The sequence below is a fragment of the Centroberyx gerrardi genome, chromosome 6 (assembly GCF_048128805.1).
Source record: "Centroberyx gerrardi isolate f3 chromosome 6, fCenGer3.hap1.cur.20231027, whole genome shotgun sequence".
In the NCBI taxonomy this organism is placed as follows: domain Eukaryota; kingdom Metazoa; phylum Chordata; class Actinopteri; order Beryciformes; family Berycidae; genus Centroberyx; species Centroberyx gerrardi.
In genome coordinates this window covers 27,952,665-27,969,077 of record NC_136002.1, presented here as the reverse complement: position 1 = coordinate 27,969,077, position 16,413 = coordinate 27,952,665, and the positions used below count along the sequence as shown (strand labels likewise).

The 16,413-nt window shown below is 46.9% G+C and overlaps 1 protein-coding gene across 2 annotated transcripts; it reads left to right on the top strand.

The window, feature by feature from the left end:
- Window positions 1–1,908: 1,908 nt before the first annotated feature.
- On the top strand, window positions 1,909–15,356 carry bicra (BRD4 interacting chromatin remodeling complex associated protein). 2 transcript variants are annotated; one of them, XM_078284343.1, is made up of 13 exons: window positions 1,909–1,917; window positions 4,067–4,112; window positions 4,221–4,266; window positions 5,083–7,173; window positions 8,756–9,382; window positions 10,434–10,644; window positions 10,734–10,831; window positions 11,032–11,166; window positions 11,312–11,361; window positions 11,460–11,608; window positions 11,710–11,804; window positions 11,906–12,008; window positions 12,112–15,356. In XM_078284343.1, exons 2-13 carry the CDS (start codon window positions 4,072–4,074, stop codon window positions 13,911–13,913), a joined length of 5,448 nt encoding a protein of 1,815 aa, XP_078140469.1. In that variant the 5' UTR covers window positions 1,909–1,917; window positions 4,067–4,071; the 3' UTR covers window positions 13,914–15,356. The 2 variants fall into 2 exon arrangements, with proteins under 2 accessions (XP_078140469.1, XP_078140468.1); XM_078284342.1 differs by having other exon boundaries at window positions 11,903–12,008.
- Window positions 15,357–16,413: the final 1,057 nt, after the last annotated feature.

Here is a 16,413-nt window from a genome sequence, read left to right as displayed (position 1 = left end):
CTCTGTGATGAAGGTTCTGCCCCCAGCTGCTTCATGAAACTGGAAATTTTGGTAATTGCTCCTATGAAGTGACCACTTCAGCCGTGGTCACTGAGGGAGATGATCCATTACTCATTCACTTTCCCTACCCACAGTCTCCTAACTGGTCCAGGGATTCAAACCAGCGACTTTCCAGTCATAGGCCCGCTTCTCTAACCTTTGGGCTACAGCCACCGCAGTGTCACCCTTCCATCAAAATGCACAGGATTCCCTCTCTGTTCTCTCAGATAAAATGTAGGGCCTAAAGTACAGCAGTTGAGCAGAATTTGCATAACTGTAAAGCACTTTTATTTGATTTCACTTTGATTTATTTCAGTATTTTAGTTGGTTGTCATCTTTTATGATGACGCAGAGTTCAACTTGAAGTCAATTTTATTGGCCCAGAAATAGACAAATTGTGCTGCAGCAACACACAATACTAAACGTACAGAAACATAAGGCCTTGTAATATCAGAATAAAGCTGCATATTACTAAACTTTAATTGGTCCAAAGGGCTGAGTGAATACACTAGCCAGGTCAAAATGTCATGCAGAAGGTAGAGTGCTGTGAAAAAGTATTCTCCCCTCTGTGATTTTCTGCATTTTCTAACCCTTTTTTTACACTGAATGTCATCAGATCTTCAACCAAAACCCATTAGATACTAAGAGACCCTGGGTGAACAAACACATTTTGATACTTTATTACTGAAATTATGCAACATCCACTCCCCCCATGTGGAAAAAGTAATCACCCCCTTAAGAGCCAATAACTAGAACCAGATGCTTCCTGGAGTAATTGATCACTCTCTCAGCGCAGTGGAGGAAGCTTGCCTCGCTCTTCCATGCAGAACTGTTGTTTTTTTAAGGTCTGAACTTTGACTAGGCCATTCCACATTTTTCTATTTCTTGTTCTTCAGCCAATATGAAGAACTACCAGCATTAGGATTGCTGTAGCTCTTATATTAATAAACTTTATTTATATAGTACTTTTCAAAACACAGTTACAAAGTGCTTCACAGTGGAAAGAAAAGGAAATAAATAAACAAAACATGAGTTACAAAAAATATGAACACTGACACGTATATCCTGGATGATGTTATAGGAATCTGTGAATTATTTGGTGATTTTAAGCAATGTCATTGCAATGGTATTAGCTGGGAAATTTTACCACTGTCCCAAACTTGGTCCATTAGACTCTTTGTTTCTGACTCAGTAGAGCACCAAAGCCTTAGAAATGACTTTGTAAGCCTTTCCAGACTGATCATCAACAACTTTCTCCCCAGAGGGCTTCAGGAACTTCTTCTTTGAGTGTTTTTTTAAAGGGATGATATAAACTACCTCCAGGACCTGTAGGCCAATGCTCTCCGTCTCACTCTGATGGTAAAGGCTGGAGTTTGACAGATTTATACTGGGCAGGACTGGCCCAAATCAGGCCTGATTGTTAACCAAAGTATTTAAACAGTTGGCCCTAATTACACCTTTAACTGGGTTAAGTTAATTTGGGGTATTCGTTTTTTGTACCTGAAGATTGCATGTTTGATTACCTTACAGTGCACACCAAACAGAAAAAAATGACAACAAAGTTGGTGCTTCCTCTGTTGTTATTTTCTCTCGCCCTCTTTAACGACTACATATCACAAAAAATGATCTGACCAAATTCAGTGTGACTAATGTTTAAAATTAAGACAGACAGGGGGCTAATATAATTCCCACTGCACTGTACAAAACCCCAAATTTCGAGGAATTACAGCTTGCTAAAGTAAAGCATACTGACGAAGCCCAGGTTTTAATCAGGCGAAGGAGAGGTCTCCTGTTTCCTGCCTGTAGTTGGGTCCTGTACAGCAGCCCGTGCGAGGCTGTCCTGGAGACCCCGCGCTGCCTGCACCTCTATCGTCTCGGGTGAGTTTGTTACAATGTAGCAATTTCTCTATTAATCCGAATAACTGTAATAAAGCTGCAGTATTTGCATACTGCAAAGGGGTCGCGAACTCCACATCTGCCGTAATAAGAATGCCACAGTCCTGCATGACCAGGCAAACATGGTCATTTTCCACCGAATTCCCAAGCATACCCCCCTGATCCAAGAGTATTCCAACATTAACTCATATTTTGCTTGCAAGGAGAGATAGATAGCTTGCTACGCAATTGCGTCCACACTTCTTAGCAAACAATACCGTGTTGTCTTAGTTGAAATGAGGTGCTGCTGTGCAATACAAGTGATTTGATTATGTCACACGGTGGTTTGTTTTGAATGTCAAAGGCATTAGCTAGCTGTACGTCTGAATATTGTTGATAGCTGGCTAGCTTAGCAGGCTAACCAGCTAGGCTAACGAAATTCAATCCAGATGCATCAAAATGCTGAAAACAGAGGAGAAACAGATCGTAGAAATATATTATCTCATCAATTTGAAAGATTTTGTCAGTTATGTGGCCAGAAAATGCTACGGATTTTGATGAACTGGCAAAATATGCATGCAAAGCTATTTGAAAACACCAGCTAGCTTGTAGCAAGCCGCTTGCAGTGTCTCCATTCATATCCTGCGCACTGCTTCTGCTGTGACCGAGTAATGGCTACGATCGCTGCCTTTTTAGAGCGGCAACCGGGGATACGCTCCCTTTATAGCCTCTATCATGTATCACAAATTTAGGTGACTCGTGTTTGTGTTACTGAAAGTACTCTACACTGTTGTTGAACCTTGTGGTAAATACAGCAAGCGCCCGCACCCAAAATCTTGTCAGACTGGCGAAAAACGCGCGTTTTCAGTTTGTTGTCTATTGCGATCCGCTGCTCCTTGATGTGTAACATCTCTGCTGCTTGATCTCATGACAAGACTCCGTAACAGCAGTAGAAGTGCTTGTTATTGGTTATATAAAAGATGTCCTGTTCCCACCAATGAAGAAGATGAGTTTACGTGTATAAATGTGAGTTTTGATTGTTTTTTTTAATCTGAGAACCTCATTGCAATAATTGTTTACAAAGATAAAATGGGGTTAAGTCCATCAGCCTTTCTGCCTTGCCCCTCTGCTTGCACACAAGACCCACAGCGAGCTCCGTGAGTGTTTGGACAGCAGTACACTGTAGAATGATTTGTTTCAGTACTCATAATTTGAATGTGGAAAGCACAAGGATTATGAGATTAAACTGCACACTCTTAGTTTTAATTTGATAATATTTTCAGCCATATCTGAAGGCGAGTCGAAAGAACTACAGGCTCTCTAGATGGACTGTGATGGAATTAGTAGGGAGACAAAATAAATTAAGGTACTTATTTCTTTAAACTCTGTTGCATCTTGATTTGAAGCTGGTTTGACAACTCACATTCTTATTTACTTGGACGCATTTAGCCAACAATGTACTTTATGCTGCTTCAGGGTAATTTAGAGTCACAGCTTAGTTCTCTGCAATATTGAAAAGGCTGGAATGACAATCTGGAAGTTGGGGATATTTATGGGCTACAGAAGACTTTGGTGATCCTGTACAGGTTAGTGGGTAGAGCATGGCACTAACTGTGGACACAGTGGACCACCCATGCTAAAAATGCTGGCGATCCTGGTATTGTACAGAGATTTGGATAAAAGAATCCACCAAATGGCATGCATTATATTGTTGTACACCATATTAGCCCAATGTCTGACTCCATATTAAAAATGACTACTCAATACTCTATGGCACCCTGAGATAGGGGACCATGTGAAAACAGGCTGCAGTTCTTTAATTGTTTATCAGATATGGCTCAAAATCCTGTCAAAATACAGCTATCAGTCTACACTCAAACCTCCTGGTGCCATTTAACAGCCAAAGTATTGAGTATGGAGTCAAAATATCAAACGGCTATTGTGTGGTTGTCCATATAACAATGTAACTTAATGTACACATAGTTGACATTATTCAGGTTTTTTGTTTGGGGGTGGAGGGGTGGGTATATTTAGTTTTGTTTGTGTTCTTTTTTTAAATTTTTATATACCCATGTGGAGTTTAAGTATTATGAAAGAAGTAGGCTAATCCTTTGTCTTTGTTGAACTCTGGAACATTTTTCATCTTTTGCAGTTGTCATGGATGATGAAGACGGCAGGTGCCTGCTAGATGTAATTTGGTAAGTCATTGTTAAGGCAGTGCAAGAGCAGTGTGATATTTGGATGGGTTGTTCAGTCATCTCAGTCATTTCCTGCACCCGTCTGAATCATACTACTTTCTCCCGCAGTGACCCAGAAGCTCTCAATGACTTTCTTCATGGATCTGAGACCCATGTGAGTATGAGAGATACTGTAGTGGAAGAAGTCGCATCTACTAGGTTTATGATTTACAGTTACAACACTTGTTTGTAATTGACATGACGAGGCTCACATGACGTATTCCAGTCGCTCACAGATTACGCTTTGATGCACCCTTCAAACCACGTCCCTCCCTGCTGATTTTCTGTTCTACTCTCAATGGGCTCTCTCTGCTTATGGTCGTCTTTGCTTTTTGAGTGCACTTTTTATGGTTTCAGCCTGCCTTCCCCCTTTATTAGGCTAATTCACAAAATGAGAAATGCTAATACTAACGCTTCCCAACTCTGTTATTCCCATTCTTTTGCCCCTCTATCCCTTATCTTTCCGCTGGTTCTCTGGTTTGTGTACTGTCCTTTCTTTACCCTCCTCTGTTTGATGGTCCGTCTGTTTCTCTGTCCTGGTTGCTTTTGCCTGCTGGTTTGGGTGCCTTTGGTTTCTGTCTATCCTATCCTGGGTGGGTGTGTCTGTAGTTGGACACTGACGACCTTTTGGATGGTTCGAGTGACCCCTCCAGCTCGTTCTTCTCTACCACTGGGGTGAGTAAAATCCCCCAATCCCCTTCCTTCTGTTTTCTATCCATGTATGTAGCATGCATCTCCCAACACCCTCCCTTTCCACTAACACACATCTATACTCTTCAAGCTTTGATCGGCTATGATGTGACCTCAAACGTTTTTGTGGGGCCTGTTACGTCAACATCTCTATGTTCAGGCAGTTATACTCCTCCATCCCATCTCATCATCAAAATTCATCCATCACCTGGTTTCACTTTTCTTCCTCCCTTCCTTCTAGGGCCATGTTCCAGAGGTCCAGCCCACAGTCCAGCTGTCGGCCAGTGAGCCGGCAGGCCTGCCCAGAGTCAGTGTGGACCTGGACTTCCTGGAGGATGATGACATCCTGGGAGGATCCCCAGGTGGTGAAGGCGGGAGCAATGGCATTGGGACAAATCACGAGCCATGTGACATCCTGCAGCAGAGTTTGGCTGAAGCCAACATCACAGAGCAAAGCTTGCAGGAGGCTGAGGCTGAGCTGGACCTGGGCTCCTTTGGGATTCCAGGCCTTACACAGGTGGTTCAGACACTGCCTGATGCCAGCCTCTCTGGGGCTGGAGGCGCTGCTGTTGGTGTAGGCATAGGAGTTGGTGTTGGAGGAGCAGCAGCAATCTTCCCTGGGTCAGGCCCTAGTTCCACTGCTACTCCTCCCAATGCCACAGCTGACATGCTGGGGTCAGTGCTGGCTCACCAGGGCCTGCAGCTTCAACCCCAGGTCATGAACAAGACCATTAGTGTTCAACCATTTATGCAGCCTGTGGGCCTGGGAAATGTGACTCTTCAACCCATTTCAAGTCTCCAAGCTCTTCCTAATGGGAGTCAGTCTGGACATTTGGGTATTGGACAGATTCAGGTTGTGGGCCAGCCCACAGTCATGACTATCAACCAGTCTGGGCAGCCAATCCTGGCTAAAGCTATGGGTGGTTACCAGCTGCACCAGTCTGGGCCAGAGGTATCAGGTGCAGGGACTCAGGCTGGGCTTGGAGGCTCAGTTCTCAGCTCTGGAGGTGGACTTCTGATCCAAGGTGGCAAAGCCACTTTGGGATCTCCAGCTTTAAATGGACCGGCCGTTTGTGTCAGTAGCACAAACAGCAGCAGTGGTGGCACGATGACTGCTCCTGCTGGGCTTGTGGGCTTTGGCAGCACCTCTCTAAGTACAGGAATTGGACCCCAAACACAAACTCAAGGCCAAATCATGCAGAACGTCATCATCCAACGTACACCAACACCCATTCAGCCCAAACCTCCTCAAGGGGGAGCCATCCAACCCAAACTCTTCAAACAGCAGCAGCAGCCGCCACAGCCAGCACCCCACTCCCTGCAAAATGATGCCAACAAGGCTCTAGGGCTGCAGCAAATCCCTGTTTCTGCTGCTCAGAATGTAGCCTTCCTGACAGGAAAGCCAGGCTCCAATGTTGTCCTGAGTACACAAGCTACATCACAAGGCCCTCAGTTCCAACAAGCCCTATTCAAGCAGCAAGCAGCGCAACCATCTGGCAAGCCCCTCAGTGTGCACTTGTTAAACCAATCAGGCAGCATCGTCATTCCCTCCCAGACCGTTCTGCAAGGTCAGAACCACCAATTTCTCCTGCCGCAGCTACAGGCAGGTGGGCAGATCCTGACCCAGCACCCTGGGGGCCACATCATAACCAGTCAGGGTCCTGGTGGACAGCTCATTGCCAACCAGATCCTAGCTGCGAACCAGAATATCAACTTGGGCCAGGTGTTGACCTCACAGGGCCACCCTGGGGCCGCCCACATCCTCTCTGGACCCATCCAGCTCCAGTCTGGCCAGATGGGCCCACCAACCCTCTTTCAGATGCCTGTCTCACTGGCTCAGAGTCAGAGCCAGACCCAGAGCCACCCTGTCTCAGGTCATGCCCAGACAGTCATCCAGGGCATGCCCATCCAGAACTCCCTGACCATGCTGAGTCAGGTGGAGGGGCTGAGTCCTGCAGTCAGCCTTCAGCCGGCCCTTCAGCCCCAGGCTGGTGGGGTCCCCAGCAGCAGCAGCACAGGTGCAGCAGCCATGGCCCAGGGACAGTCTGGAGAGTGCGTCACCGTGTTGGGAAGCTCCACAGACCAGGCTGCTCATCCCACTCAGCAGCACGTACCACAGTCCTCCATCCTCGCCATGCAACCAGCTCCCACTGTTTCCACGCCAAGCTCGGTCCCCTGCTCCTCTCCGTCCATGTCTGTGTCCACCTCTTCCTCTGTGACAGCGGTGGGGCTGGCCCCTCAGGTCCAGCACAGCCCAGGGAGGGTGCTGTTCACCAACCAGGGCTCCAGCATGATCCTGAGCCAGGAGTCTCTTCAAATGTTCCTGCAACAGGTCAGTGTTCCACTCTTTGCATGTTTACTTTGATTGTGTACAGTTAACATTGGCTAAAAAAAAAAAAAAGATAACATGCACGGAGTGATATCTTGGTCTGACCTCTTTGGTTTACTATTTTACTCCCCCTTCCCTCCAATCCCCTTCCTCCCTCCCTCCCTCGTCCTGAATTGGTAAATGTACTCGTATCAGGAGCAGCACCACCAAACAGAGAATGACTCAACCCCCTCTGTGGGCGTACCAGCGTCTGTTATCGTCAGCAGCAACAGCATCACTGCTCCGGCCCCCTCAGTCCATGACAGCCAATTAGCTGACTCTCGGGTGGGTCAGAGCCACAGCCCCTCCCCCGGCCCCTCCCACATGACAGCAGTGGTAAAGCAGGTAGAATTGCCCCTTTATGTTAAGCCCCACCCACTTGTTGCTGCTGCTGCCGCCACTGCGTTAGGGCATTGTTGGTTCCAGCAATCTTACCTTTCTCCATTCCTGCTCTGTACTTCTCTTCTGCACTAGCCATTTCTTCCATTGCTATCACAAGTGCTATGCAATTCCTACGCTCAAAAATCCCTCCTTGTTTGTTTGCACCTTCTGTGGGTTTGTAACATCATTTCATTACTCGTAAAAGCATGATCATTCCAGCTGTCCATAATAATGTGTGTTGGCCACTGTGGTATTTTAATGTTTAGCTGTATGCATCTCCATAGAATTCTGTGTTGGCAAATTCACAGTAAGTGCCTGCTCTTTCTTTTTCTAACTAAAGTTTATCATTAATTGTTTCACTAATTTGGGTTATGCCATGTTTTTCATCCAAAACTATATTTTGTAACAAATATAATGCTCGTGCCTCATAGAAGAGCCATCCAAGAGTGCAACTTCACCTCTTGACTAACACTCTGCTTGATCACGTTCAGTCGACTCACCTTCATCAACTGCATTAGTGACCAATGACTGGCATTTTCATCTACCCATAGTCAAGTAATCCACACTCCTCAACCCTGCACTTCTCATTAAGACTCTTCAGCTACACCCTGTGCTTACACTTACACTACCCCTTGTAACTACTAGTCTGACCAGTGTAACGACCCCCAAACCAAATTACCCGCTCCCCCCCCCCCTTCCCTGAAGTCTTCAGATCACCTTCTACTCTACCATCACAGGCCCGCAGATCTTGACTTCTTGCTTGTGTCAACTGTTTTCTTTTGGCTCGCCAAATGATCATTGCTCCCTTTTTATATGTAATCCTCCTCAGACACTGGACAAAATCAATGGGCTTCTACCACTCATATAAGCAACGACTAGATTATAAAGTCTAATACTTTGCTTTTGTGTTGTTTGGTGTTGTTTTACCCACATTTGTGTAGTTTTATAGCTAATGGCAACACTTGAACTTTGTACTGTAGTGATATTTACGATATATGCATGCAGAACTGCTAGTTGTGTGTGATTTCGTGCTTCATGTCCTATTTTCTTCCCATTTTGAAATATTGTTAGCATTGTTGTATGAAATACTTTTTTCCAACTTGAAGTGTATGAATTTTGGCGCCCAAAGATTATATATCAGTATATTGTGATTCCACCTGTTCAGGTACCCTCCAGCGGACATCAACAGCCCTTGAAGATCCAGAGCATGTCCCCCTCACCGGTCCTGACCACTCACGCTGCAGCGCCCCCGCTGGCAGACAGTCCCCAGCCCTCTCAGTCTCCTCTTACTCTGAGCCAGCAGATCCAGTCACCACACCATCAACAGCAGTCTCGTCCTCCCTCTCAGCCTCAGCCCCAGTCTCAAACTCCCTCCCGCTCATGCACACCCTCGTCTCACCCCTCGCTCTTCATTGTCCATAACCAAATCCCCGGGTCCCCCCAACCGGCTCCTCAAAGCCAGGCTCAGCAGACGCAGTCCCAGCAGGCTCACATTCAAGTCCAGCTTCAGACTCAGACACGGCCTGCCTCTCAGCCCGCTCCCTTCCAGCAAGAAATGCCTCCTATGTCACATTCTCCCAAGCCCCCGTCAGCTCCGCCTGCACAGCACCAGTTCACCGCGCCCATTGTCAGCGCCCCTGCCAGTGCCGTAGTGAAAGCCCAGGTTCCCCTCCCGGGCCTGACGGCAGAGCAGCAGCACCATCTGCAATTAGTAGGGGCGCAAATTCAGACGCTGTCAGGCATCACCCAGCCCTCGCCTCAACAGAAACAGCTGCTAGACAAGCTGCACCAGGTATTGTCCCAATTCAGTTTAAACTTCATTATCCCCTAAGAGAAATTTGATTTGCAGGCAAGGTTTATGGAAAAAATTAACAAAGTTAAAAATGCATGAAAGTGTGATCAAACCAATAACAATTCCCTGACATATAGCATACAAACATCAGTTAACAAAACGAGACGGTAAATCAGTAGCTCGATATACTGCAATAAAAGGTTGCTTATCAGTGCAAAATGCAATGTGATTATACACGTATAAATATAATAACTTTGTGTATTCAGATATTTATTTTTTGTTTTCCACCTTCCTGCTTTGTGGATTACTTTTTTGTAGGGCTGCCCGACTAATCGGCCACCGGTCGTGATCTGCCGATAAACATTCTAAATAGGTCATGGCTGATCACTGTTTCAAATGCACGATAAAAAAAAAGTTTTTTAGTAATTTTCCAGATCAGGAAGGCGATGGAGCGTATGCCATAAAAAGTATGAGCCAAATTGCGGCTGTCGGCAGAACGTTAGATGCGTAGGCATGTCGTCCATTTGGCGAGTTTTCATAATATCTGCTACAGCTCACGCTATTGCAGTAAGTAATGTGTGCAGTGCTAGTGTGTGTGCGGTGAATTTCACAGCCTATGATCATAGATTAGAAACGGTTTAATATATTGGACAGAAGGCAGAGCCTATGCTGCCTCAAAGAAAAACTTTCCCTGCACTACCAGTGGCAGTAGGTGAGTAAGCACCTCAGTCATCAAGCACACTAACATATAATTACTTTTGTTTGGATTAAACCTATGATTTATTTACACATGCATAAGGCAGCTATGTCATGTAGCCGTAAGTACAATCTGTTCAGTGCTATATTGGACTTTTACTATTTATACTTTTGTGCATTTTTACGAGATGTGCCATTATTATTAGAAAGTCTTGGTATAACGCATCATTTCAAAGATCAGATCAGTGATCAGCCAATCACACTGTTAAAAAATCGGCAATTGGAATCAGCCCAGAAAACCTGATCGGTGCATCTCGGCCAAAGAGCTTGATAAACTGTCCTGGTCTTCTTTCAGGTCCAGCAGAACATACTATTGCAGGCCAAGCAGCCTGCTCTGCCTCTGCCTCAGCCTCAGCCTCAAGCTCTGGCCACTGGTCACTTCAGCTCCCAGCAAGATGTGCCTGTTGAAAAAGTGGTGATATCATCATCAGCCAGTGCTGGCACGCCTGCTCAGCTTCCCCCGGTGTTGCAGCAGACATCAGTGCTGGTCAAGACTCCTGTCACAGGTTAGGCACAGTAAACACAAAACAAACAGTCCTCTGAATGTTCCTTGAAGTGTTCCTTCCTCATAATGGTTTGTTTCCTCTTGTTTTAGCATCAAGTGACTTACAGGTATTCTCAGGAGCCCAAGGACCAGGCGGAGCACTGGTGAATCAGACTGTCACTCCAGCTAGCCTTACCCAGCCTGCACAGGTGGGTAGCGTTACAAAGCCAATTAATTTTTTGCAGATGAAAGCCCCACATTTCTGGGATGTAAATGATGATTATTGTGCATAATGTGCTAACCGTTCTTTAGTCTTTCCCACCATTCAATACTGAAGTGCACAGACATAGTTTTGTTTGTGTTTTTTGATTTAATCCTTCTGTAACTCCTTTTTCTACTGGCCCCACAGGTTCAGCCAAAGCCAGGAGTGATCAGCTCAGTTGGAGGGATGGCTTTGGGGAAAGGTGGGATGCAGATACAGGTGATGGCGGCAGGTCTGACCCAAATGCCTGCTCCACAGCCCCCTGCTCCAGTACAAACACAGGTAAGGGGATACCCATATACCTCACTGCACTGCCTGTACACATTTATGAGGTCTTTCAAAACTGCATCCAAAATTGAACCATCAACCTGAGTGTTTAAAACGGTGTTATCGATTTAAGCGGTGTTATCTTTTGCTCACATTACAGACAGCAACAATGAAGATGCCTTTCAGCGCAGAGCCCAGTAAAGAAGCCAGGTATGTGTTGCAGTCATTCAAGAGGGTTATGTGGAGATTTCTCTTAATGGGATCAAATCTTTGTAACTGGTTTATATGTTTTACGCATCTTTCTGTAGGATGCTAGAGCAACTGAGGAAACAGCAGGGCTCAGTGCTTCACCCAAACTACAGTGCTCCTTTCCACTCCTTTGAGGACTCACTGCACAGACTGCTGCCTTACCATCTCTACCAGGGCACTGCCAACTCCTCTCAAGACTATCAAAGAGGTAACCCACTCCATATCCTCATACAGCTGAAGTACAATCTTATGATGCCTAATCCCAATTTTATGATTTGCATTAACATTTTCATCCCTTACTCTGCGCAGTGGATGATGAATTTGAGAGCGTCTCCTGCCAGCTGTTGAAAAGGACCCAGGCCATGCTGGATAAATATCGCTATCTGCTCTTTGCAGAATCAAAGGTAAGTTTATGAACCAGCATTCTCAGATTAGGCCCTTTAGTTTTCTCCCTCCCCCTGAATTGATTTCGAACTGACGGTGTGTGGGGTTTGAACCCGAGCAGAGACTGGGCCCCTCGGCAGAGATGGTGATGATCGACCGGATGTTCATTCAGGAGGAGAAGATCGCTTTGAGTCAGGACAGGATATTGGCCAAGGAGAGACCAGGTACGCTGCCCCTCTCTCTTACTTCTTCTTCACCTGTATTTTCAGCTGCCTTGGTCTACATTGGGTGTTTGCTAATGACAAATCTCTCTTTCTGTCAATGCAGAGGAGTACGTGGCAAATGCACGCATGTTGGAGAGTGTAGCCGTTTCATCCCAACAGCAGCCGTCTTCTGTTGAGCCCAGCTCAGTGAGCGGTGGGGTAGCAGCAGCTGCCCCTGCTCCAGCACCTGCAGGTCCTGCCCCGGCCCCCCTTCCTAGCGTTGCTCCAAACCCTACTCCAGCACCCACCCCTACTCCTGCACCAGCTCCAGCGCCCTCCCCAGCCCCCTTCCCCCCTACCAAACTGGTGATAAAGCAGGGTGGAGGGGGAGCCTCTGTGTCCTGGTCCAGCAGCTGTCCTCCAGCCCCTGCTGCAGGGAGCAGGCTAGTGGCTGAACCCGCCAATCAGAGCTCCTCCTTCAGCCGTGCTCCAACCGCATCCTCCTCTTTCTCCTCCTCCTCCTCCTCCTTTACCTCTCGAGCAGCCGACGATGACGATGCTCTCCCACAGCGAACCAGCAAGCCGCCTATCAAGACCTACGAGGCCCGCAGGCGAATCGGCCTGAAGCTGAAGATCAAGCAGGATCAAACGGGATTCGGTAAGGTGGTCCACAACACTGCCTTAGACCCAGTCCACACACCTCAACCTCAGCAGAGCAGCCAGTCTGCATCCCAGCCTCAGACTCAGCCCCAATCCCAACCCCAAGCTGCTGTGCCACACCCAAAGGCCCGCCCAGTAGCAACTCCTCCTACTACTGTCATCAGAACTCAGTCCCCAGCATGCACTGCTTCTTCCTCATCATCGGTCACCATAGCAACCACTCAGTCCAACCCTCCACTGAGAGGCACCGCTCCCCCCAGCACAGCCCCATCCTCCTCTTCCTCTTCCCCTCATACATGGTCGTCGTCAACCTCCTCAATATCCTCCTCCTCCTCCACTCAGATGAATGGGACGTTAGAGCACCACGATGTGGGTGGGGTCAAACGCAATCCTGCCTCCACTGCCACGCCCCCTCAGACCACCTGTCGACTCCCCCTCCGAAAGACCTATCGGGAAAATATTAGTCCCCGGGTCCGACCCGGTGTCCCAGGGGGAGGAGACGAGAGCCTGTCCTACCCCAGACCCACACCCTCACCCCCCAGGCCCGAGGCCTCATCTCCTTCCTCAGAGCGGACGGTGATAGCCAGTGTGAAGGTGGAGAAAAGAGGCAGGGAGGCCTCGCACACTGAGTCTAGCCATGAAGGGGGCAGACTAGGGAGCGCCATGCAGGGGCTGGAGCAGATGGAGGAGGTGTTTAACCGTGGTATCAAAACAACACAACATCATCATCTCCCACACCTCCCAGACAAAGAGGAGGCAAAGGAGAAAGAGGAGCAGCACACAGACAAAGAGACTGATATAAGTCAATACAAGAGGGCGAGTGGAAAAAACAGACAGAGGGCAGGTGGAACATTTAGAATGGACCAGCATGCCCCTGGGCCTCCTTCTCCAGAGTCCTCCTGCACAAGAGATTCCTCGCTTCCTGCCAAACGCTGCAAGTCAGATTCCCCTGACATGGATAACGCCAGCTTCTCCAGCGGCAGCCCTCCAGACGACTCTTTGAATGAGCACCTGCAGTGTGCCATCGACAGCATCCTCAACCTACAGCAGGGGCCCTCTGCCCGCGGGCACCACCTTAAAGGGGGCAGCGGCAGGCCCCACCAGCACCAAAGCCAGCGCCCAGGGGGCTCTGCAGCCTCATCCCACAGACCCTCAGTCCCGCCCTCCTCTTCCTCTACTTCCTCATCCTCCTCCCTGGCCCAGCACCCTCAGGTCGGTGGCCGCGGCCACAACGGCAGCCTGGTGCCCCAGACTCAAAGCAGATAACAGCCCCTCAGCCCCAGGACAGACTGACAAAGGGCACTGACTGACAGACAGATGTGGGGAAGGGAAGGAGGGCACTGTGAGAAAACAGTATCACTGTACTACTCTGCCAAGCTGTGTTGGCTTTGTTTGTCCATTTGAATTGTCCAGACATTTCTTTGTCGTTTACAGCCTGACTCACACCCTGGATGGATAGAGTAAGAATGGGGTTGGAGGTAATACTGTGTTGTCTTGGTGGATAGCATCAGACGTGAAGATGCGTGGTGTTTGTATGTGTTCTCTCTCAATCATGCTCAAGTAATAAGATGAAATTGTCAGAGGTTATTGTTCTCCATTTTTCACTTTCATTTGATCTTTTCTTTTCACGTCCAGTATTCATACATTCCTATCACGTGGTGGCCTGAGTGCCAGTCCCTCCACATCGGATCATCTCCTGGTTTATATGGTGTCCCAATGAGCGCCTGGCAGCTCCTCAAAACAGAAGTCCCAACAACTCTCTTTCACTAGGCCACCTGCAGTTCAGAGAGGCAGAGGGGAATACAACCAGGTTCAGGCTATCAGAGATCATAATACATATCTTCCTTTACCCACCAAGTGTGACCCTATCATCACAAACATAATGCTGCCCCTACAAATGCAAACAGCAGCAGTTACTTTTTTGTATTTTAAAGGTCAAAGGGCATGACTATTGTTTAGATTTCATATCAACATTATAAACGATACACAGTCAATTCTGAATTAGCAATATATTTGTTGAGAGGAAATACTGAAGTCATGTCTCTCAATTTCACTACTCGCGCAGCAACTGCTCTTTGGCTTTGTATGGCAAAATGGTTTAGCCTCCACCCTCATTAGACAGTTTAACGCCAGCGTTTCATATACACATTACATTCGTTTTAAGTGTATCATGCTGAGCAAGCTGTTTTTTTGTTTTGTTTTGTTTTGATTGTGAAGTGGTTTACCTTGTGGCTGCTCTTGGGAACTGTAGTACTGTATCGGCGAGATGTAAATGAACATGTAATAAGGAAATTCAATTCTCTTCTGTTTCAAATGTTGGATGATTTCCCAGGTCCATGTTTTTAGACCTCCTCCACGCCTCCCCCTTGTTGCTTACAATGCCAGGTGTGGACTTTATGCATTTCAGTCAGCAGGGGGCAGGCCAGTCTTTAATTGTTGATCTTCTTCTCTGTTCTCAGTCTGATTGTTCCATCTTGCTGTCACTATCCCTGCCTCCCTCGCCGTTCTCTTTTCTTTTTTCTTTTTTTTTTAGCCTGGTGGACAATTCAAACACAAACACAGCAAGAGCATTGAAATGGAAAAAAAGGAACAATAATAATGTACAAAAAGACCGTAAGAGAATTTGAAGTATAGTATTACAGATTAATTTTGTATTGTATTTATTGTGTATAATGACACTTTTTAAAAAGAAATGTACATTTAGTAAAACTGTAAATTAAACCTTGCTTCTTTTATGAAACGTTGCACGTCTTCTGGTCTTCTGTCTGGCGGTTTAGAGAGTCATTCCTGATCATCAGGCTACATTCCACTGGATGACTAATGATGACGGAGAAGTATGATTAGAGTTGGGGGAGAGAGGAGGAGATGGTGGTGGGGGTGTGGCTGGTGTCCTTTATCAGATAGCCAGCAGGTGGTGCATGGAAGTGGAAAAGGAGAGCTGGCTTGTGTGCTTAGTGCCCTCAGGGTTCACAGAGTTTGGGAGGAGCGAGGGAGTTTAGACTGATGAGAGGAAAAACTGTCACGTCTGTAAATGCTGAGATGTTACAGTATGTTTAAGTAGTCCAGAAAACTTGGAATCAAAAAACATAACAGAAATGTGTAGCCACAGTCGGATGGTTGCATCATAAGGTTGTGTTTATCGCTCATAACATGAATATGCCCAAGGATACAATGCGTGTGTTGGATTATGTCATGTAGAAAAAGTGACTCCACCCAAATTATTTATTCACAACCCCCTCCTGCAGGTCCACACCCTTCGCCCATAGTTCGGCTCATCCCTGCCCTGAACTGGAGTTTTAGTGCTGCCCACAGTGCTGCCAGGCATCTCTGGAAGAGGAGGTGCATTGAACGAGCAGAAACTGAGAGAGAGGAAAGTTAGTCTCTGTGTGGTGTGTGTGTGTGTGTGTGTTTATCCTGTGCTCCTGCAAGCAGAGTAAGGACCCATGCCAGACCTGGAGCTCATCTGAAATACATTAAACCCTGGAGAAGAACGATCCTCAGTCAGCTAGCTGCGTTGACACTCCACCGTGGGTTCCTATTTGCTGACAGAGGTACACCCATACATGTAGCAGCAGCTCTTCCAAGAGACTGACTTTTTTTCTGTCCTCAAGTCAAAATATTTTCCAAACTCCAGAGGACAAGAAGGAGAGAGAGAGAGAACAAGGTGCTTGAAGAAATCTGTCCTTTCTCCATAATAACTTGGTAAATATACCTTTTTTCAATTTAAATATAGCTATAATGGTTCTTATGTATTTTAGATTCTACC

What these genes read in the sequence shown, in the direction of transcription:
- bicra (XM_078284342.1), top strand. Translation starts at nt 4,072, where the DNA reads ATGGATGATGAAGACGGCAGGTGCCTGCTAGATGTAATTTG. An exon ending in TTCAAATGTTCCTGCAACAG is followed by an intron (nt 7,174 to 8,755) that starts GTCAGTGTTCCA and finishes CCACCTGTTCAG; the next exon opens with GTACCCTCCAGCGGACATCA. An exon ending in GGTCAAGACTCCTGTCACAG is followed by an intron (nt 10,645 to 10,733) that starts GTTAGGCACAGT and finishes CTCTTGTTTTAG; the next exon opens with CATCAAGTGACTTACAGGTA.